The sequence below is a fragment of the Trachypithecus francoisi genome, unplaced genomic scaffold (genome assembly GCF_009764315.1).
Source record: "Trachypithecus francoisi isolate TF-2019V2 unplaced genomic scaffold, Tfra_2.0 Lachesis_group21, whole genome shotgun sequence".
In the NCBI taxonomy this organism is placed as follows: domain Eukaryota; kingdom Metazoa; phylum Chordata; class Mammalia; order Primates; family Cercopithecidae; genus Trachypithecus; species Trachypithecus francoisi.
In genome coordinates this window covers 45,164,180-45,182,764 of record NW_022681467.1, presented here as the reverse complement: position 1 = coordinate 45,182,764, position 18,585 = coordinate 45,164,180, and the positions used below count along the sequence as shown (strand labels likewise).

The window sequence follows — 18,585 nt, the reverse complement described above, 5'->3', positions numbered from 1 at the left end:
CATGCACAGTAAATTAGCACTTTACATAAAATACGGTGAGCATAGAGTAGCTGCCTATGGAGATACTGAACCTTTTATCTGTAGCTATCTGCTTAGGAACAAAAGGAAAGGCAGCTTCTTGCATGACTCAGCTTTCAGCTTAATTTTTTCCTTATGGCAGAGTGAATTGGTGTCCTGAGTTTTTATTTTCCTTTCTCCCTGGTTTTCTTTTCTTTTCTCCCTGGTTTTCTTTTCTTTTCTTCTTTTTTTTTTCTTTTCTTTCTTCCTATAGGGTTTTTGCTCTGCAGCATCAACCTTCCAAACTCAATCGATCCTCCTGCCTCAGCCTCCCTAGTAGCTGGGACTACAGGCATGTGTTACCATGCTGGGCTAATTTTTTAAATTTTAAGTAGAGATGGGGTCTCACTCTGTTTCCTAGGCTGGTCTTGAACTCCTGGGCTCAAGTGATCCTCCTGTCTCAGCCTCCCAAAGTGCTGGGATTACAGGCATGAACCACCATGTATGCCTGCCCCCGTTTTCTATTTAAGATCTTTTGGAGAAAGCATTTTAGAAGAAAATGAGTGTCTGGTGTTAGTTTTTGTCTGATCTCTCATGTCTAGGATGGTTTATTTCTAGACAAATAGGTCCCACATTGTTAGGAAAGCTCATTTTTAGTAGGCTGTGAAGTCTCACATTGCACAAAGAAAATATAGGGGAAGGAGGAGAGAAAGAAAACAGGGAAAAAGGAGGAAATAAGCAGATAAACAAAAAAGAAAGAACAAGCCTGGAAAACTGATAGAGGCCATATTACTCTCAAGTCCATATATCAGTAGGCAGGTATGAAAATTATTTATGCATATAAAGAGATTGCTTTTATTTTCTTCCAAAGTTTAAGTTCAGCTTATAGGGCTTTAAGAAAAGCACAGCTTAACTTTCAGTGATTTCACATCAGAAAAAATGAGGGGGAAAAAAAAAGAAAGAAGGGAAAACATTGGAAACATTATTTTGGAGAACTGTAGCCAGGAGAAGTTTTAGAATTCAGTCCAAATTGTAGAAAATAATAAAAATTGAAAAACATTAGACAAAGCTAGAATCTAATAACAGGTGTACAATAGTTAATTTTGAAACATGACTTTTCTCTCTCCAATTCCCCAGTTTTATTAAAGACAAAATCACAGTAGGACCAATTTATTTGTAAAATAAATTTTAGTTCTATTACACTTGGCTTGATTATTTGCATAAAGTGAAGCAAGACTAATCATTTGCCATATGGGCTCTCTCTTTTTAAAGTTGGCTTTGCTGGAAGCTTTTCCGCAAGGAATCTAAGATGAGACCTTTTTAAAAGCCTCACACCCAGCCAAGGATTTATCTGTGCCTGCAGATACCTGTATGAATTGAGTGAATTCAGAAAGTGACGTTCTTTACTTTCCACAGGTCAGGACCCTGTAAAGGACAGGGTATATGAAGCCAGTTTTTCCAAGGGGCTTTTATTGGCTCTATAGTTCAGCCTCATTTTCTCAAAGAAGTCTGAAAATATGTCATTCCAGTTAAAGCCTTGGTAAAATTAACAGTGTCTTCAATTATACCCTGTTATAAAAGAAAAAAGATACTTATTGAACTTACACAAATAACTACATTGCCATAAATTAAGAATATTCACAAATAGTTTCCAAGTTTTGGAAAAATAGGTAAAGAGAAAGAAATTCTGTTTTAAATTTTCCTCGTGAGAGTATACTTTACTAAATTGCTAAAAGCTATAAACAGCTAACTGAATTGATAAAAGCAATAAACTTTTAGCAATAAAATTGCTAAAAGCTATAAACAACTTAGAAGAGAAAGTTTTCTTGACTCTGTAAAACAAAACAAAAAGAATCAATAAATGTTTTAAACAAAAACTCATAAAAGATTGTTTCAATCTCCTGTTAGTTCAGTTCATGCGATTAACTCCTGTTGTGCTCAAGACTGGATTAACAATCCTCATGAATACATCAGCTCTCCATGACAGCCCAGGAAGTTCTTCTCTCTATTCCAATGGCACAATTAGGGTTGTCAGAAGAGTATTTAAGAGTACTCCTTCCCAGCACTTTGGGAGGCCGAGACGGGCGGATCACGAGGTCAGGAGATCGAGACCATCCTGGCTAACATGGTGAAACCCCGTCTCTACTAAAAACTACAAAAAAATTAGCCGGGCGAGGTGGTGGGCGCCTGTAGTCCCAGCTACTCGGGAGGCTGAGGCAGGAGAATGGCGTGAACCCGGGAGGCGGAGCTTGCAGTGAGCTGAGATCCGGCCACAGCACTCCAGCCTGGGCGGCAGAGCGAGACTCCGTCTCAAAAAAAAAAAAAAAAAAAAAAAAAAAAAGAGTACTCTTCAGAGTTCTACAGCTGATTATAAATCACCTATAAAAGGATGAAACTAAAACAATTGTTGATGACGGAAGTCTTAGAACAGCCATAAAGACACGATTGACAAGGAAATTTGGTTACTTCTGTGGTATACAATAGTTTTACATAATAATCATAATTACTACTGAGGATATATACTAAGACATATCAGAATCACAGGAATCTCATACAATTTTGGAACACATACTCATTTACATAAACAACTAATTTATATAAATATAATCCAAAGAAGATTAAACACCATTTCATATTTGACAGTGCTTCCTATATGATTTTATTTTACCAAATAAGCCGAATGTGTCTTTTTTGGACTTCAGAGGACTAATGCTGAAAAATTGATGAGGTCAAATTAGTGAATTTACTGTTTTATTTTGGAAAGTTTGTCAAATACAGAAAGTTTAAAACACTTGATATCACAAAATAGGATCACAGGTTATTATAAAATAAGTCATTCATTTAGCCAAAAGTATAACTCAGAGATTTCAGAAAAAAGGCAAAAACCTTTATTCTTTTTTGTTTTCGAGACACTCTCACTCTGTCACCAAGGCTGGAGTGTAGTGGTGTTATCTTGGCTCTTTGCAACCTCCACCTCCCAGGTTCAAGCAATTCTTGTGTCTCAGACTCCCGAGTAGCTGGGATTATAGGCACCTGCCACCACACCCAGCCAATTTTTTTGTATTTTTAGTAGAGACAGGGTTTCCCCATGTTGGCCAGGCTGGTCTTGAACTCCTGACCTCAAGTGATCCACCCGCCTCAGCTTCCCAAAGTGCTGGGATTACAGGCATGAGCCACCACACCCGGCCTAAAAACCTTATTCTTTGAGAGAGGAGACTTAATTTCCCAAATAATAAGCTCTAATAAAGACAGCATGAGGCCAATTAAATCCTGTTTCTCAAATCTTATAAACAAATCTATTAAATTTTAATCATCTTGACCCTAAGATGTAATTTCCATAAACCGTTTTCTAAACTTTTATAATTTTTTAATTACAGGGTGGGATAATGCTTCAGGAAAACCTTGTTAATCTGACACAGGAGCCCAGATGCTGGTCTTGCATCCGTGTGCCCTTGATGTTAATGTTTAATTAATAGAGAAACTCTGAACTAATTTAATCTCTCAAAATCAGCCCTTACAATCTCATATGCCCACCTCTTCCATGATAGTCCCTGGCCTAGAGAGGTTGAATAGTTTTCATTTCTGGCTCCGTGTCTCACAAATGCAGCTTATTTTGAATGTCATCTCCCAGGTCTGAAGATGAGGCTTTAACCGCTATCAGTGTTTAAGATTTTGCAGGACTCGGTGTCCTTTTTAGACCCAGGAGTCAAAGCCCTCTGACTTAACAGCACCAGGACTTTAAAAACATTACAGAAAGTTACATGGATGTAATAACCTTCATTAAAAAATTTTTATATCAGCTTTCCTAGGCAAATCAAAACACAGAACAATTTGGACATATTAAGAAATGCCAGGAGCACAGAATGTTATATTGGACGAAAACATTTCCTTTAGACCTTTATGATCAAACATTTTTAGCATCAGGCCACAACAGTTAGGATCTGAGGGAAAAAATTTATATGAGCTGAAGAAAATGTTGAAGGAGAGAATTCTTCTCTCAGTCCTTCTCAAAGGAGAGAGAAAGCTGAAAATAGCAAGATGCAATAAAAGTTGAACTTTTGGGTTAAAAAATTAAAATCTCATGTAACTTTATTAAGAGTAAAGCAACACCTTAAGAAAATGTTGTTCTAACCAATTCTTTAGGGTATTAGTGCATTTTTAATATCAAAACCCAAACTCTGGAAAGACTTATAAATAATTTCCTTTTAATTATAGTCAACTTGATCACATAAAGTTTTTTTCATAAATTCTCTTTTTATAAACCTTATTATGACTTACACAAACCATTTACAACATGCTTCCTGTTTTATCCTAAACATCTCTCTTTTGTAAATGATCAATCATTTTATTTTAGGACAAAAAATTTTTACAGGATTCTTTCCATATGTAATTACTTTTCTTTTAACCTTTCTTGCCAAAGATACCCCTTTATAATTTTCTTTACATCTCTCTTATTTACTTCTACCTTGTATCTTGTTTAATAAACAACCTTTGAATTAGACAAAACTATTTCCTTTTAATAAGAACACTTTTTTAAGAAAAATGTTTTTCTATAATTTTTTAAGGAAAAATTGGAAAAGACCCAGACATTTAATGGGTATCTATTATTTAATTTAATATCACTTTAGATTCTGAACTATATGACATTTATTTATAAGCATTTATTTCATTACATTTACCTAGTTTATTTTTAAAAATAGTTTACCTAGATTACTTATGAAAACTGTGATAGTCATTATTTAAAGTTATTTCCCTGTTAATCATTTTTATAGCTGTGAATTTCAGATGTTTACTTAAGTAAGAACCTTAAAGTTAAATACATGTGTGGTTTTTGTTTTTTTTGCCAATAACTCAGGATTTAACAGTTTTCATTAAAGGAACAATATTAAATGCCTTATTTATCAAAAAGTTATGCAACGATAATTCTCTTTTGGGCTGGATTTATAGCTTCATAATCCTCATGCCAAATTTTGTCACCTATATCTAGCAGAGATAAATATAAAACCCTTTGACTAATAAATATAAACAATAAATAATGTATATTGACAATGCTGAAACCATTTCTAATTTTATTTTACCAATAATTTAGAAACCCGCTTATTTGTTAAAGATTTACTTAAGTCATGTGAGCTTGAAAAACCATTTGGGCTTAAAGTTTCTATTTTTCTGATAAAGTATTTGATTTTTTTTCTTTAAGCCAATTGGACCTCTTTTATGTATTTTTGTGTAGTGAGACATTATATACAGGACATATAAATCCATAGACATATTAGACAGGCAGAAGTAGACCTGATAAAATTCATAAGACCCCTTTTTTCTCCTATTATAAAGCTCCTGGCTTTTCTTAATATGTCTAAGTTGTTTTGTGTTTTTATTTGCCTAGGAAAGCTGATATAAAACAATTTTAAATAAAAGTTATTACATCCATGTAACTTTCTGTATCGCTTTTAAGTCCTGGTACTATTAAGTTATAGGGGTTTGACTCCTGGGTCTAAAAAGGACAACTAGCTTAGACTTCCAATTTCGTGATAACCTGTTTCATTACCCTAGGCAATTGTCAACCAAACTTACATACTAAAGGAACAACTCGGGTGAAAATCAGATAGGGAAATGTATATCTCTAAAGAGAGAGAGAGAGAGAGCCAGAGAGAGCCAGAGAGAAGGAGAGAGAGACTGGATGTGTTAGAGGGAGATTAAAAATGGATGCCAAGCCACAAACCACACATAAAATTATAGGAATCTACCGTAGGATTTTATGAGGAGACCAATTTTATTTAGATAGGTAGTTTTAAATTTAGTCTCTGTCTTTTAACTGGACCTCTGAGCTCTGGGCAGAGCCCACACTGAATCCTGGGTCTCCAAAGGGAGAGAGATATCATGAGACTAGGCCATGTAATGCTTTCACAGTGCACTTTGTTACAAAGACACCACTCCCTCTCTTAAATACACAAGAGTAGACCCTGTAGTAATAACTATTTTAGTAAAAAAAAAGAAAAGAAAAGAAAAGAAATCAGATAACGCAATACAAAAACAATCATTTTAAGATCTGAGAGGAACTTGTCTTTTTACATTCTTAGGATTCCATAAGGAAAAACAGAAGTTTCTCCCCAGAAGGAGTCTGGCGCCTTCTCTGTTTTCTTTAAGGAATCCCAGGCTGTTAGAAATTATTTTAGGTCCCTCATGCAGCAGAGGGCGGCGAGAGGAAGGAGAGACAGGCAGAAGTAAATGGAGAAAACAGAATCAGTCGACTGGGAAGAAAAAATTTTTTTCTCAAAAAACAAGAACCTAGGAGAGAAAAAAGAAAGCATAAAGGCATACATACACACACACACACACACACACATATACACACGCATACACATGCATACACACATACATAAACACACACACATACACACACAGATACATACACACATGCATATACACACACATACACATGCATACACATGAATACACACACAGATACACACACAGATACATACACACACATACACATGCATACACATGCATACACACATACATAAACACACACACATACACACACAGATACACACACAGATACATACACACACATACACACACATACACATGCATACACACATACATAAACACACACACATACACACAAAGATACCTACACACATGCATATACACACACATACACATGCATACACATGAATACACACACAGATACACACACAGATACATACACACACATACACATGCATACACATGCATACACACACAGATACACACACAGATACATACACACATGCATACACACACATACACATACATACACATGCATACACACACATAAACACACAGATACATACACATGCACACACACATACACACACATGCATACACATGAATATACACACATAAACACACACATATACACACACAGATACATACACACATGCATACACACACATACACATGCATACACATGAATACACACATACATAAACACACACACATACACACACAGATACATACACACATGCATATACACACACATACACATGCATACACATGAATACACACACAGATACACACACAGATACATACACACATGCATACACACACATACACATGCATACACACACAGATACACACACATACATACACATGCACACACACATACACACACATACACACACATGCATACACATGAATATACACACATAAACACACACATATACACACACAGATACATACACACATGCATACACACACATACACATGCATACACATGCATACACACACATAAACACACAGATACATACACATGCACACACACATACACACACATGCATACACATGAATATACACACATAAACACACACAGATACACACACAGATACATACACACATGCATACACACACATACACATGCATACACACATACATAAACACACACACATACACACACAGATACATACACACATGCATATACACACACATACACATGCATACACATGCATACACACACATAAACACACAGATACATACACACATGCATACGCACACATACACATGCATACACATGCATACACACACATAAACACACAGATACATACACATGCACACACACATACACACACATACACACACATGCATACACATGAATATACACACATAAACACACACATATACACACAGATACATACACACATGCATACACACACATACACATGCATACACATGCATACACACATACATAAACACACACACATACACACACAGATACATACACACATGCATATACACATGCATACACATGAATACACACACAGATACACACACAGATACATACACACATGCATATACACACACATACACATGCATACACATGCATACACACACATAAACACACACACATACACACACAGATACATACACACATGCATACACACACATAAACACACACACATACACACACAGATACATACACACATGCATATACACACACATACACATGCATACACATGCATACACACAAACACACAGATACATACACATACACACACACATACACACACATGCATACACATGAATATACACACATAAACACACACAGATACACACACAGATACATACACACATGCATACACACACATACACATGCATACACACACATAAACACACATATACATACATCAACACTGTCGACAACAAGAGTCTAACTCTGTAAAATATTTGAGGAGATTTATTCTGAGCCAAATATGAGTGACCATGGCCTATGACACAGCCTCAGGAGATCCTGAGAACACACGCCCAAGGTGGTCGAGGCACAGCTTGGCTTATACATTTTAGGGAGACATGAGATATCAATCAAATACATTGACGATATACGTTGGTCCAGTCCAGAAAGACAGGACAACTTGATGTGGGGGGTGCTTCCAGGTTATAGGTGGATTTTAAAACTTTCTGATTGGCAATTGGTTGCAAGAGTTATTATCAATAGAAAGAAATGTCTGGGTTATAGTAAGAGGTTGTGAAGGCCAAAGTTTTCTCATGCAGACGAAGCCTCCAGGTAGCAGGCTTCAAAGCGAATAGATGTAAAGGTTTCTTATCAGACTTAAGATCTGCTTTGATATGAATGCCGCAGGGTATAATGAGTCATGTCAAACCCCCACTTCCCACCATGGCCTGAACCAGTCTTTCAGGTTAAATTTTATTTTTTTTTTATTTTATTTTTTTGAGACAGAGTCTTCCTCTGTCTCCCAGGCAGGAGTGCAATTGACCGATCTCGGCTCACTGCAACCTCCTCCTCCTCCTGGGTTCAAGCGATTCTCCTGCCTCAGCCTCCCGAGTGGCTGGGACTACGGGTATGCACCACCACGCTTGGCTAATTTTTGTATTTTTAGTAGAAACGAGGTTTTGCCATGATGGCCAGGCTGGTCTTGAACTCCTGGCCTCAAGTGATTCACCTGCCTTGGCCTTCCAAAGTGCTGGGATTACAGGCTTCAGCCACTGTGCCTGGCCTGCACTTTAGCATCTACGAAGCAGGAAAAAAACTTCAAACTTGCCTTCCCTGTTGGAAGTGAGTTGAAACTCCAGAAAGGAGTTACCTGCTCTCCATTGTCATGGAGGCAGGAAAAGTTGCCTTCCTTGTTGAAAGCAAGTGAAAGTCCAGAAAAGAAGTTGTACAACAAAATAAAACTTAGCTCTCAAATTTTAGCTCTCATAGATCTCAAATTTTCAGCGATCCGGGATTCTCTGCAGGGGGGAGCTCCCAGCCCTCAACAAATTGTCCTACTGGTTTGACCAATGAAGACAGATACCAAGCCGTTACTAAACACCAACGGGAGATTTGTCAAAGGCCAGGACCACCTCCATGGAATCCCTTCATGGTTGCCAATTTGTGAACTAAAAATTATCTAAGCTGGGTCTCAATCAATTTAGATGTTTATTTTACCAAGGTTAAGGACAATGCCAGGGAGAAGAAAAACCACAGAATCGCAGAAACAGTCTGTGGTCTATGCCTTTCTTCAAAGATGACTTTGAGGGTTTCAGTATTTAAAGGGGGAAAAGTGGGCTGGAGGGGCAAGAGGGAGGGTGTGGTCATCCACATGTTACAAGAGAAAGGGAGCAGGTGAGGCAGTAGTCAATGATGCATTCATCTCGCGCTCAGTAAATGGGCACTTTATGTAAGATAAGGTGAGTAGCTGCCTGTGGAGATATGAACCTTTTATCTGTAGCTCTCTGCTTAGGAACAAAAGGAAAGACAGTTTCTTGCACAACTCAGCTTTTAGCTTAATTTGTTCCTTTTGGCATAGTGAACTGGGGTTCCGAGATTTTATTTTCCTTTCATATACCTCATTGTGTTTTGATTTGCATTTCCCCCATGACTAATAGTATTGAGCATCTTTGCATGTGCTTATTGACACCCCCTACTCTTCTTTTTTTAAGACGAAGTCTTGCAGTGGCCCTCCACCTCTCAGGCTCAAGCGATTCTCCTGCCTCAGCCTCCTGAGTAGCTAAGATTACAGGTGCCCACCACCACACCCGGCTAACTTTTGTATTTTTAGTAGAGATGGGGTTTCACCATGTTGGCCAGGCTGGTCTCGAACTCCTGACCTCAGGTGATCCGCTCTCCTCAGTCTCCCAAAGTGCTGGGATTACAGGCGTGAGCCACCATGCCTGGCCTAGCCCCCCTGCCCCCAGCTTTTTTTCTTTTTTTTTTTTTTTTTAAAGAGACAGGGTCTTGCTCTGTTGCTCAGGCTAGAGTGCAGTGGTGTGATCACAGCTCACTGCAGTCTCCAAGTCCTGGGCTCAAGCAATCCTCTCACCTCAGCCTTCCATGTAGCTAGGACTACAAGTGTGTGCCACCACATCCAGCTAATTAAATTTTTTTTTTTTTTGGTAGAGACAGGATCTCACTATGTTGGTCTTGAACTCCTGGTGTCAAGCAATCCTCCTGCCTTGGCAATCCTCCCAAAATGTTGTGACTACAGGCATGAGCCACCATGTCTGGCCTTACTGGCCATTTGTGTATATTCTTTGGAGAACTGCCTATTCAAATTCCTTGTGCATTTTAAAACTAGGTTACTCCTCTTTTCACCGTTGGACTGTATCTCTTTTATTTTCTTCCACAATTCTCACTCTCTTATGTGATTTTGCTTTTTAAATGTTTTGTCTGCTTCCCTTATTAGTAGCTAAGCCCCATGAGGTCAGGGATCTTGTCTGCCCTGTTCCCTGCTATATCTTTGATACCCAGGACAGTTCCTGCTTCATAGTTAATGTTTGGTGAATGAGTGAATGAATCCATAGTGAGAAGAGATGTGATGATTCATTCATTCATTCATTCATTTAGAAGAGGTGTATCTGGGAGCTCTCTGCATCCCAGTGGCTCTGACAGGGATCATAACCTGGGTCTAGGGACCTCTAAAAGACCCACCGTGAGCAGCAGCCCTGGAACACCGTGAGGCTCATCTGATGACTCTGACTGCAGCTCTCATGAACTGACATCCCCTCCCGCACAGGGTGGTAGGTAAGGATGAGACAAGGCTTGGCTGGGGGCAGTGTGCGGTACAAGCACGCTGGAAGTTTGCATGCGTTCGTTGTTCATTGCTGCATAACAAGGTGCCATACAAGAAGCAGCCTCAAACAGTCCCCACTTACTAGTTCTCAGTTCGGTGGATCAGAAGGCCAGCGCGGGTGACAGGGCTCTTTGGTTATGTAATCCCAGCATTTTGGGAAGCTGAGGCGGGTGGATCACTTGAGCTCAGGAGTTCAAAATCAGCCTGGCCAACATGGCAAAACCCCGTCTCTACTAAATATACAAAAAAAATTAGCAGGGCGTGGTGGCGCATGCCTATAATCCCAGTACATGGGAGGCTGAGGCAGGAGAATCACTTGAACCCAGAAGGCGGAGGTGCAGATAGCACCGAGATGTGGAGCCGAGATAGCCCCACAGCACTTCAACTTACAAGGCTGAAATCAAGGTATTTGTTGGGCTGTCTTCCTACTGGGCAGTCTTCGGGAGGAATCTGGCTGAATGCATTTGCCTGTAGTTGTAGGACTGAGGTCCTGAGGTCCCCGTCTCCTTGCCTGCTGTCAGCCAAGGTCCCCTCATAGCTCTAGAGGCTACCTGGATTCCTTGCCACGTTGCCTCTTCCATCTTCAAAACCAGTAGAGAGATTCTCCCGTATGTTGAGTCCCTCTCATGCTTTCAATCTCTTTTGCCAGGAAGAGCCTTGTCTCTTTTAAGCCCGGCCCCCTGCCACCTGTTAGGTCAGGCCCACTAAGGAGAAGAATTTTTTCTTAAAGTGAACTGTACCATCTATCCCCTAATCAGTGGAGAGGATTATACAAGGGTGTGGGTCACTCTGGGTCATCGTAGAGTTCCGCCTACCTCGGTGAGCTGGAAATATTGTTCTTACGTTCTCAGAGGAGTTCCTCTGCTTTCACAGATGACCCTGACCTTGATGATCACATATGCACCTAGCCCACCCCCTGTGCTGACCTACTCATGTGCTCTGGGGACATCTCCACAGGCTACAGCCTGGCCTTTTGCTACCTGAAGAACCTCAGCTTCTGAACTAAGAGGGGTGGTCGGGGTGGTGATCAAGCCAGTGCCTTCACTGCCTTCTGCCACCCAATTGTGCCCTCCAGTCGCATCCTTTCTCTGTGGGCAAGACAGGGAGTGTGGGGTGACCCAAACCCTGGCCCAGGTTGGCTCACACAGACTACTCTGTGTCCTTACACTGTTGGGTGCTGGGAGGCCCCTCACCCACAGAGAGATGACCACCTCTAATGGAACCCACGCCATGTACCAGACATGAGCTGACCCCCAGCCTCTGCTCCCATGCACCACAGTCCATTCTCTGTACCACAGCCAAAAAGATCCTGCAAAAACCTGAGCCAAATTATGTCCCCTACTGCTCCATTCAAATTACGTCCCTGACTGCTCCATTCAAAATCAGACCCTACAACCTACACTCTTTATGCCCTTCCTTGCCTCATCAAATGGTGACAAGTTCCATGGCTTCTGTAGGCGACCCGGTGAGCCTCCGCTGGACCTGGGGAGCATCCCCTGGTTGGGCTATGCCTTGGACTTTGGAAAAGATGCCGCCAGCTTCCTCACAAGGATGAAGGAGAAGCACGGTGACATATTTACTGTAAGTGCCTCTTGTGCCTGGGGAGGGATGGGGATGAGCAGCTGAGCCTCATATCTGGTTTCTGCTGATTCCTTCAACATCTGTCCCTATGCCAACCCCCCATCCAACATCCATCCAAGTGGTTGAGCCAACTCTCTATCCAGCTGCCTGTCCAGCTGCACACCCAACCCTGACCTAACATCATCCCTTCAGTCTCCCTCTCGCTCTTCGCAGCGTGGAGTTATGTAGTCACTCAATATCTTTCCAGTACTTGTATATCCTTGCAGCTGACTTCCATCCATCCATTCCATTTCCATCTGTTCAACATCCATCTTCCCATCCCATTCTTCTGCCTGTCTACCTGGTGTCTACCAAGCATCCTTCCATCCTTATATCCACCCAGCATTCATTTGTCAACCTCCGTCTATCCACTCACCCATCAGTCTTTCCAAAGATTCACCCAACATCTGTCAATTCATTTAGCCATCTTCTAAACCTTCATCTCTCTACCCAGATCTACCCAGCGTTCTTCCACTCATGGATCCAACATTCATCCAACGTTCATCCGTATACAATTGGCCCTCTGTATCCATGGGTGGGTTCTATATCACTGGATTCAGCCAGCCATGAATTGAAAATATTTGGGGAAAAATGTGTTGGTACCAAACTTTTATAGACTTTTTTTCTTGTAATTCTTCCCTAAAAGTATAGTATAACAACTATTTATATAGCATTTACATTGTGTTAGATATTATAAGTAATCTAGAGATGACTTAAAATATATGGGAGGATGCATGTAGCTTATTTGCAAATATTATGCCATTTTACATCAAGGACATCCATAGATTTTGGTATCTGCAGGAGGTCCTGGAACCAATCCTCCATGGATACCGAGGGATAACTAGTCAGTTCCCACCAATTTTCATTTTTCTATTTATCTATGCATCTTTCTATTCATCTGCCACTATCCACCCAACACTCAGCTATATTCAGTATTCAGTGTCTCTCCACTGGATATACATCTATTTATATCTCATCCATCCATCCTTACAACATCTATTCAAATGACCACCACCCACCCATCCACCTTCCATGTATCCTTCCAACTTCCATCCAATCAACATTCATCCTTCACTTTACCCAGTATCTACCTAGCATTCTCTCATCCATGTACCCAACATTTATTCGTACATTTGGTTTCCAACCAATCTCTAGCTGCCCTTTCATCCATCTTTCCATCCAACATAGACTCATTGATCTATCCTTCCATTTATCCACGTAACATTCTGTCCACAGGTATTTACCCAGCAGCTTCCTTCCTTCCTTCCTTCCTTCCTTCCTTCCGTCCTTCCACTCATTTATCCATTCACCCATCCATCCATCTGCCCATTTACTCTTCTACAATCCACCCACTGGAATTTACCCAACAGCATCCATCCATCCATCCATCCATCCATCCATCCATCCATCCATGTATCCATTCATTCTTCCATCCATCCATCCATCCATCCATGCATGCATCCATTCTTTCATTCATCCATCCATTCATCCATCCACTTATCGATCCATCCATCCATCTATCCATCCATCCATCCATCCATCCATCATCCATCTATCCATCCATCCATCCATCCATCCATCCATCCATCCATCCATGATGTGCACAGGATCCATCTGCTGCCTTCTCTCCTGGCTGCTGGAGATATGGCAACAACCAAGATAGTCATGGCAGGTGCTTAAGAGTGAGGTGGTAAAGAACACAGTCTTTGATTTTTAAAAAGCCCCAATATTCCCAAATTCCATTCCTAGCCCTGCCATTTCTCAGCTATGAGCTCTTGGGCACATTTCATCTCCTTTCTAAGCCTCACTTTTTCAGCTATAAATGGGTGAGTGATGGTCCCTACCTCACAGGGTGGTAGGTGGTAGTGAGGTATAGATAAGAGAACATAGTCTGTTACTGTTCAATGGGGCAGTGCCTGGCACATAGTAAGGCCCTGACCACTGAGAGTGGCTGCTGTTCACAGTGACACTCTTCACTCTATCCCTGGCAACTTCCCACAGATACTGGTTGGGGGCAGGTATGTCACCGTCCTCCTGGACCCACACTCCTACGACGCGGTGGTGTGGGAGTCTCGCACCAGGCTCGACTTCCACGCCTATGCTGTCTTCCTCATGGAGAGGATTTTTGATGTGCAGCTTCCACATTACAGCCCCAGTGATGAAAAGGCCAGGATGAAACCGTGAGTGGCTGGAGATGGCACCTGTGGGTGGGCCAGGGTGGGCGACTCACTTCTACCATGTGGCCCAAGTCATGCTTGGTTCCAAAGCAAGTGTCCAGTAAAGACATTTCATCTTGAGAACACAAACAGAAACAAAACAAAAAACAACACAAAAGAATTGGGTGGAAGAAGAACTCTTTGTTTCTCATCTTTGTTTTTTTTTTTTTCTTTTTTTTTGGAAGCAGCCCTGATTTTAGTAAGAGGATTTGGGTCAGCCACACCTAAATTCAAATCCCAGCCCCATCACTCCCTAGCTTTGTGACTTTGGACAAACCTGTTTCCCTCTCTGACCCTCTGTTTCCTCCTCTGTAAAATGAAGGAGAGAGGTGGGATGATGAATATTTCTGAGTCCGTACTCTGTGCCAGGCAGCGTGCATTATCTCATTAGTCTTCACAACAATGCTGGAGACTAAGTAACTTACAGCCCCATTTCATAGATGCAGCCACTGGAGCTCAGATAAGTGACTTGTCTTAGGCCACATAGCTGGAAGTGGTACAGCTCCTGAAACATATGGAGGAATCTTTTTATTTTATTTATTTTTATTTTATTTATTTATTTTTTTTTGAGACAGAATCTCTTGCTGTCACCCAGGCTGGAGTGCAGTGGTGCGATCTCAGCTTACTGCAACTTCCGCCTCCCAGGTTCAAGCGATTCTCCTGCCTCAGCCTCCCAGGAAGCTGGGATTATAGGCACGCGCCGCCACACCCAGCTAATTTTTGTATTTTTAGTAGAGACAGGGTTTCATCATGTTGTCCAGGCCGGTCTCGAACTCCTGACCGCAGGTGGTCCACCCGCCTCAGCCTCCCAAAGTGCTGGGATTACAGGCGTGAGTCACCGTGCCCGGCCACGTATGGAGTAATCATATCAATAAGAGAACAGATGAACATGTTTGCTCTGCATTCATTCAGCAGACATCTGAGGACCCATTGTACCCTGGTCATTGCCCTGGATGCAAGGTGTGCAGAATGATGCCAACCACCATTTGAAGGCAGCTATTATAGGCCAGGTGTCTGATAAGCTCACTTTCATATCTGTGCATTAGCCTCAAGAGGTGGGCATTTTTATCCTTATTTTACTGATGAGGACACAGAGGCTCAGAGGAGTGAAGTGACTTGCTCAAAGTCTACTGCTAGTAAGTGGCAGGACTGGGATTTGAACCCAGGTCCGCTGACTTCACAGCCCATTCTCCTTCATCTACGATACTAAGGCAGATAAGACCCTGTGTCCGCCCCTGCAGAGTTCACGCAGTCCAATGACAGTCTTCAGTGATCTGTCTCCAGGAAGAATATCCTGTGGAGGTTAGGAAGGGCAACTAGGAACCTGTTTTGCAGGATAGTTAAGGTCGAAGCAAGGCCAGCATGATGAGGTGGATGTTGATGAGATGTGATGCCTGCTCTGAACCTTGGCCTGGAGGCAGCTGCTTGGAGCCTGAGTGTCTTGGGTCCTGACATTCCAGGGGGACCCTGGGGATCCCACTAGCAACAGGAATCCACAGCTCACTGAATCTGCCCCTGCTACCCAGGGAGGATCCCAGTTTCCTCCAGTGTTTGCCTCAGGAATTTTCTGGATTTCTTACAAGCTGGCGTGATGTCTTCTGGGCACAGCAGCCACATATGTTGAAGGCCTGTCTCTGCTGAGGACCAGCGCTTGGAGTGGGGTGGGGAGAACAACTGGGTCAGGGTCCATTGAAGGCCAGATCCCATGTATTGAGCACTTACGATGTGCCAGGCACCGTGCAGAACCCTTCACATGCATTGTCATACATGAGTCATGAGCCCTGTCTGTCGTTTTCCCCACTATGTTCCAACTTGAACATCCCAAACCTTTTCATACCCGGGAGTTCATGGACACCCTGTGCAGACTCCGCCCTGATGGATTACCCAGGCACTCCTGGCTTACTCAGTCTAAAGGTGTCCATCCTACTTCCCATGGACACCCTGGTTCACTTGCTATAGGGATATCCTTTTTGGTCTAGATCCTATGCAAGGAGCAGAGGGGCCTTAGACTTAGATGCAGGATCTCCTTTTCTTGGCCTCTAATCACATCCTCAGTCGTGACTCAATGTAGACTTCGTGTCATGGAGGCTCAGTACAAGGGAGCTTCCAGCTTCTGCCGTGCACTGTCCCAGACATCTCCTCACTCTGTGCAGGTCCATACAATGAGACCAGGTCCCCAGCCCACATCCTTTTTCCTTGTGTCATGTCTTTTCTTTTTCTTTCTTTTCTTTTTTTTTTTTAAATTTTTTGTTTTGTTTTGTTTTTGAGATGGAGTTTTCCTCTTGTTGCCCAGGCTGGAGTGCAATGGTGCGATCTTGGCTCACTGCAACCTCTGCCTCCCAGGTTCAAGCAATTATCCTGCCTCATCTTCCCGAGTAGCTGGGATTACAGGCGCGTGCCACTATGCCTGGCTAATTTTTATATTTTTAATAGAGACGGGGTTTCACTTTGCTGGCCAGGCTGGTCTCGAACTCCGGACCTCAGGCGATCTGCCCGCCTCAGCCTCCCAAAGTGCTGGGATTACAGGCGTGAGCCACTGCACCCAGCCTTCTTTTTCTGTTTTTAAGAGACAGAGTCTTGCTATGTTGCCCGGGCTGGAGTGTAATGGTGTGATCGTAGCTCACTGCAGCTTTGAACTCCTGGACTCAAGCAATCCTCCCCCCTTCAGCCTCCTGAGTAGCTGGAACTACAGGCACCTGCTACCACATCTGGCTAATTATTATTTATGTATTTATTCTATTTTTGCAGAGGCAGGGTCTCACTATGTTGCCCAGGCTGGTCTTGAGCTCTTAGACTCAGGCGATCCTCCCATCTCAGCCTCTCAAGTAGCTGGGATTACAGGTGCAAGCCACCACCCCTGGCTAATATTTTATTTTTTGTTGAGATGGGGGTCTCACTATGTTGCCCAGGTTGGTCTTGAACTCCTGGACTCAAGCGATCCTCCCATCTCGGCCTCCCAGAGTGCTGGGATTACAGATGGGAGCCACCATGCCTGGCCAGGGTCACATCTTACTGACAGACCTGAGTCAGGGAACACCACAACTATTCCAACAGATCTTCCTGTCTTTAGATTTCAGGGAGAGATGAGTTGCTTTTCAATTCCTTCTCTTCCAGAACGCTATGGGTCCCTTATCCAAGCTGTGTGCCTTGGGGAGGGACAGACTCTCCTGGTTAAGAATTCAGACTCTGGAGTTGGGCAGACCAGGGATTTCAGTCCCGCTTATATCACCTACTGGCTGTGTGACCTTGGGCAAGTCACTCCTCTCTGTTTCTGAGTTTCTCCATCTGTAAAATGGAGTCATAATAGTAACTCTTATTCCCAGGTTTGTCAGAAGATGAAATGAGATCATTATGCTTAGTACAACAGATGGTGACTATTGTTGACGATGACATTCATGATAATACTCTCTTATTTAAGCTACTCTTCCGCAGGACCTCTTTGCCAATGGGGAACTTGAGCTCTGGGACCCTGAGGTTTGGGGAGGGAGGTGCCTGTAGGTGTGTATTTCCCTTTGGAGCCGAATTTTCATGCTTTTGTTTCCTGCCTTAGGACTCTTCTCCATAGAGAGCTCCAGGCGCTCACAGAAGCCATGTATACGAACCTGCACACAGTGCTGTTGGGTGACGCTACGGAAGCGGGCAGTGGCTGGCATGAGATGGGTCTCCTTGACTTCTCCTACAGCTCCCTGCTCAGGTGAGGC

The 18,585-nt window shown here is 42.3% G+C and overlaps 1 protein-coding gene across 1 annotated transcript in view; it reads left to right on the top strand.

Moving 5' to 3' along the window:
• The window catches only part of PTGIS (prostaglandin I2 synthase), a 66,835-nt gene that overhangs the window by 11,317 nt on the left and 36,933 nt on the right, over nucleotides 1-18,585 (top strand). Inside the window, exons 2-4 of the mRNA XM_033186698.1 lie at nucleotides 12,506-12,629; nucleotides 14,670-14,848; nucleotides 18,435-18,578. Of these exons, the coding sequence (XP_033042589.1) occupies nucleotides 12,506-12,629; nucleotides 14,670-14,848; nucleotides 18,435-18,578 (447 nt within the window). The remainder of the gene's footprint in view (nucleotides 1-12,505; nucleotides 12,630-14,669; nucleotides 14,849-18,434; nucleotides 18,579-18,585) is intronic.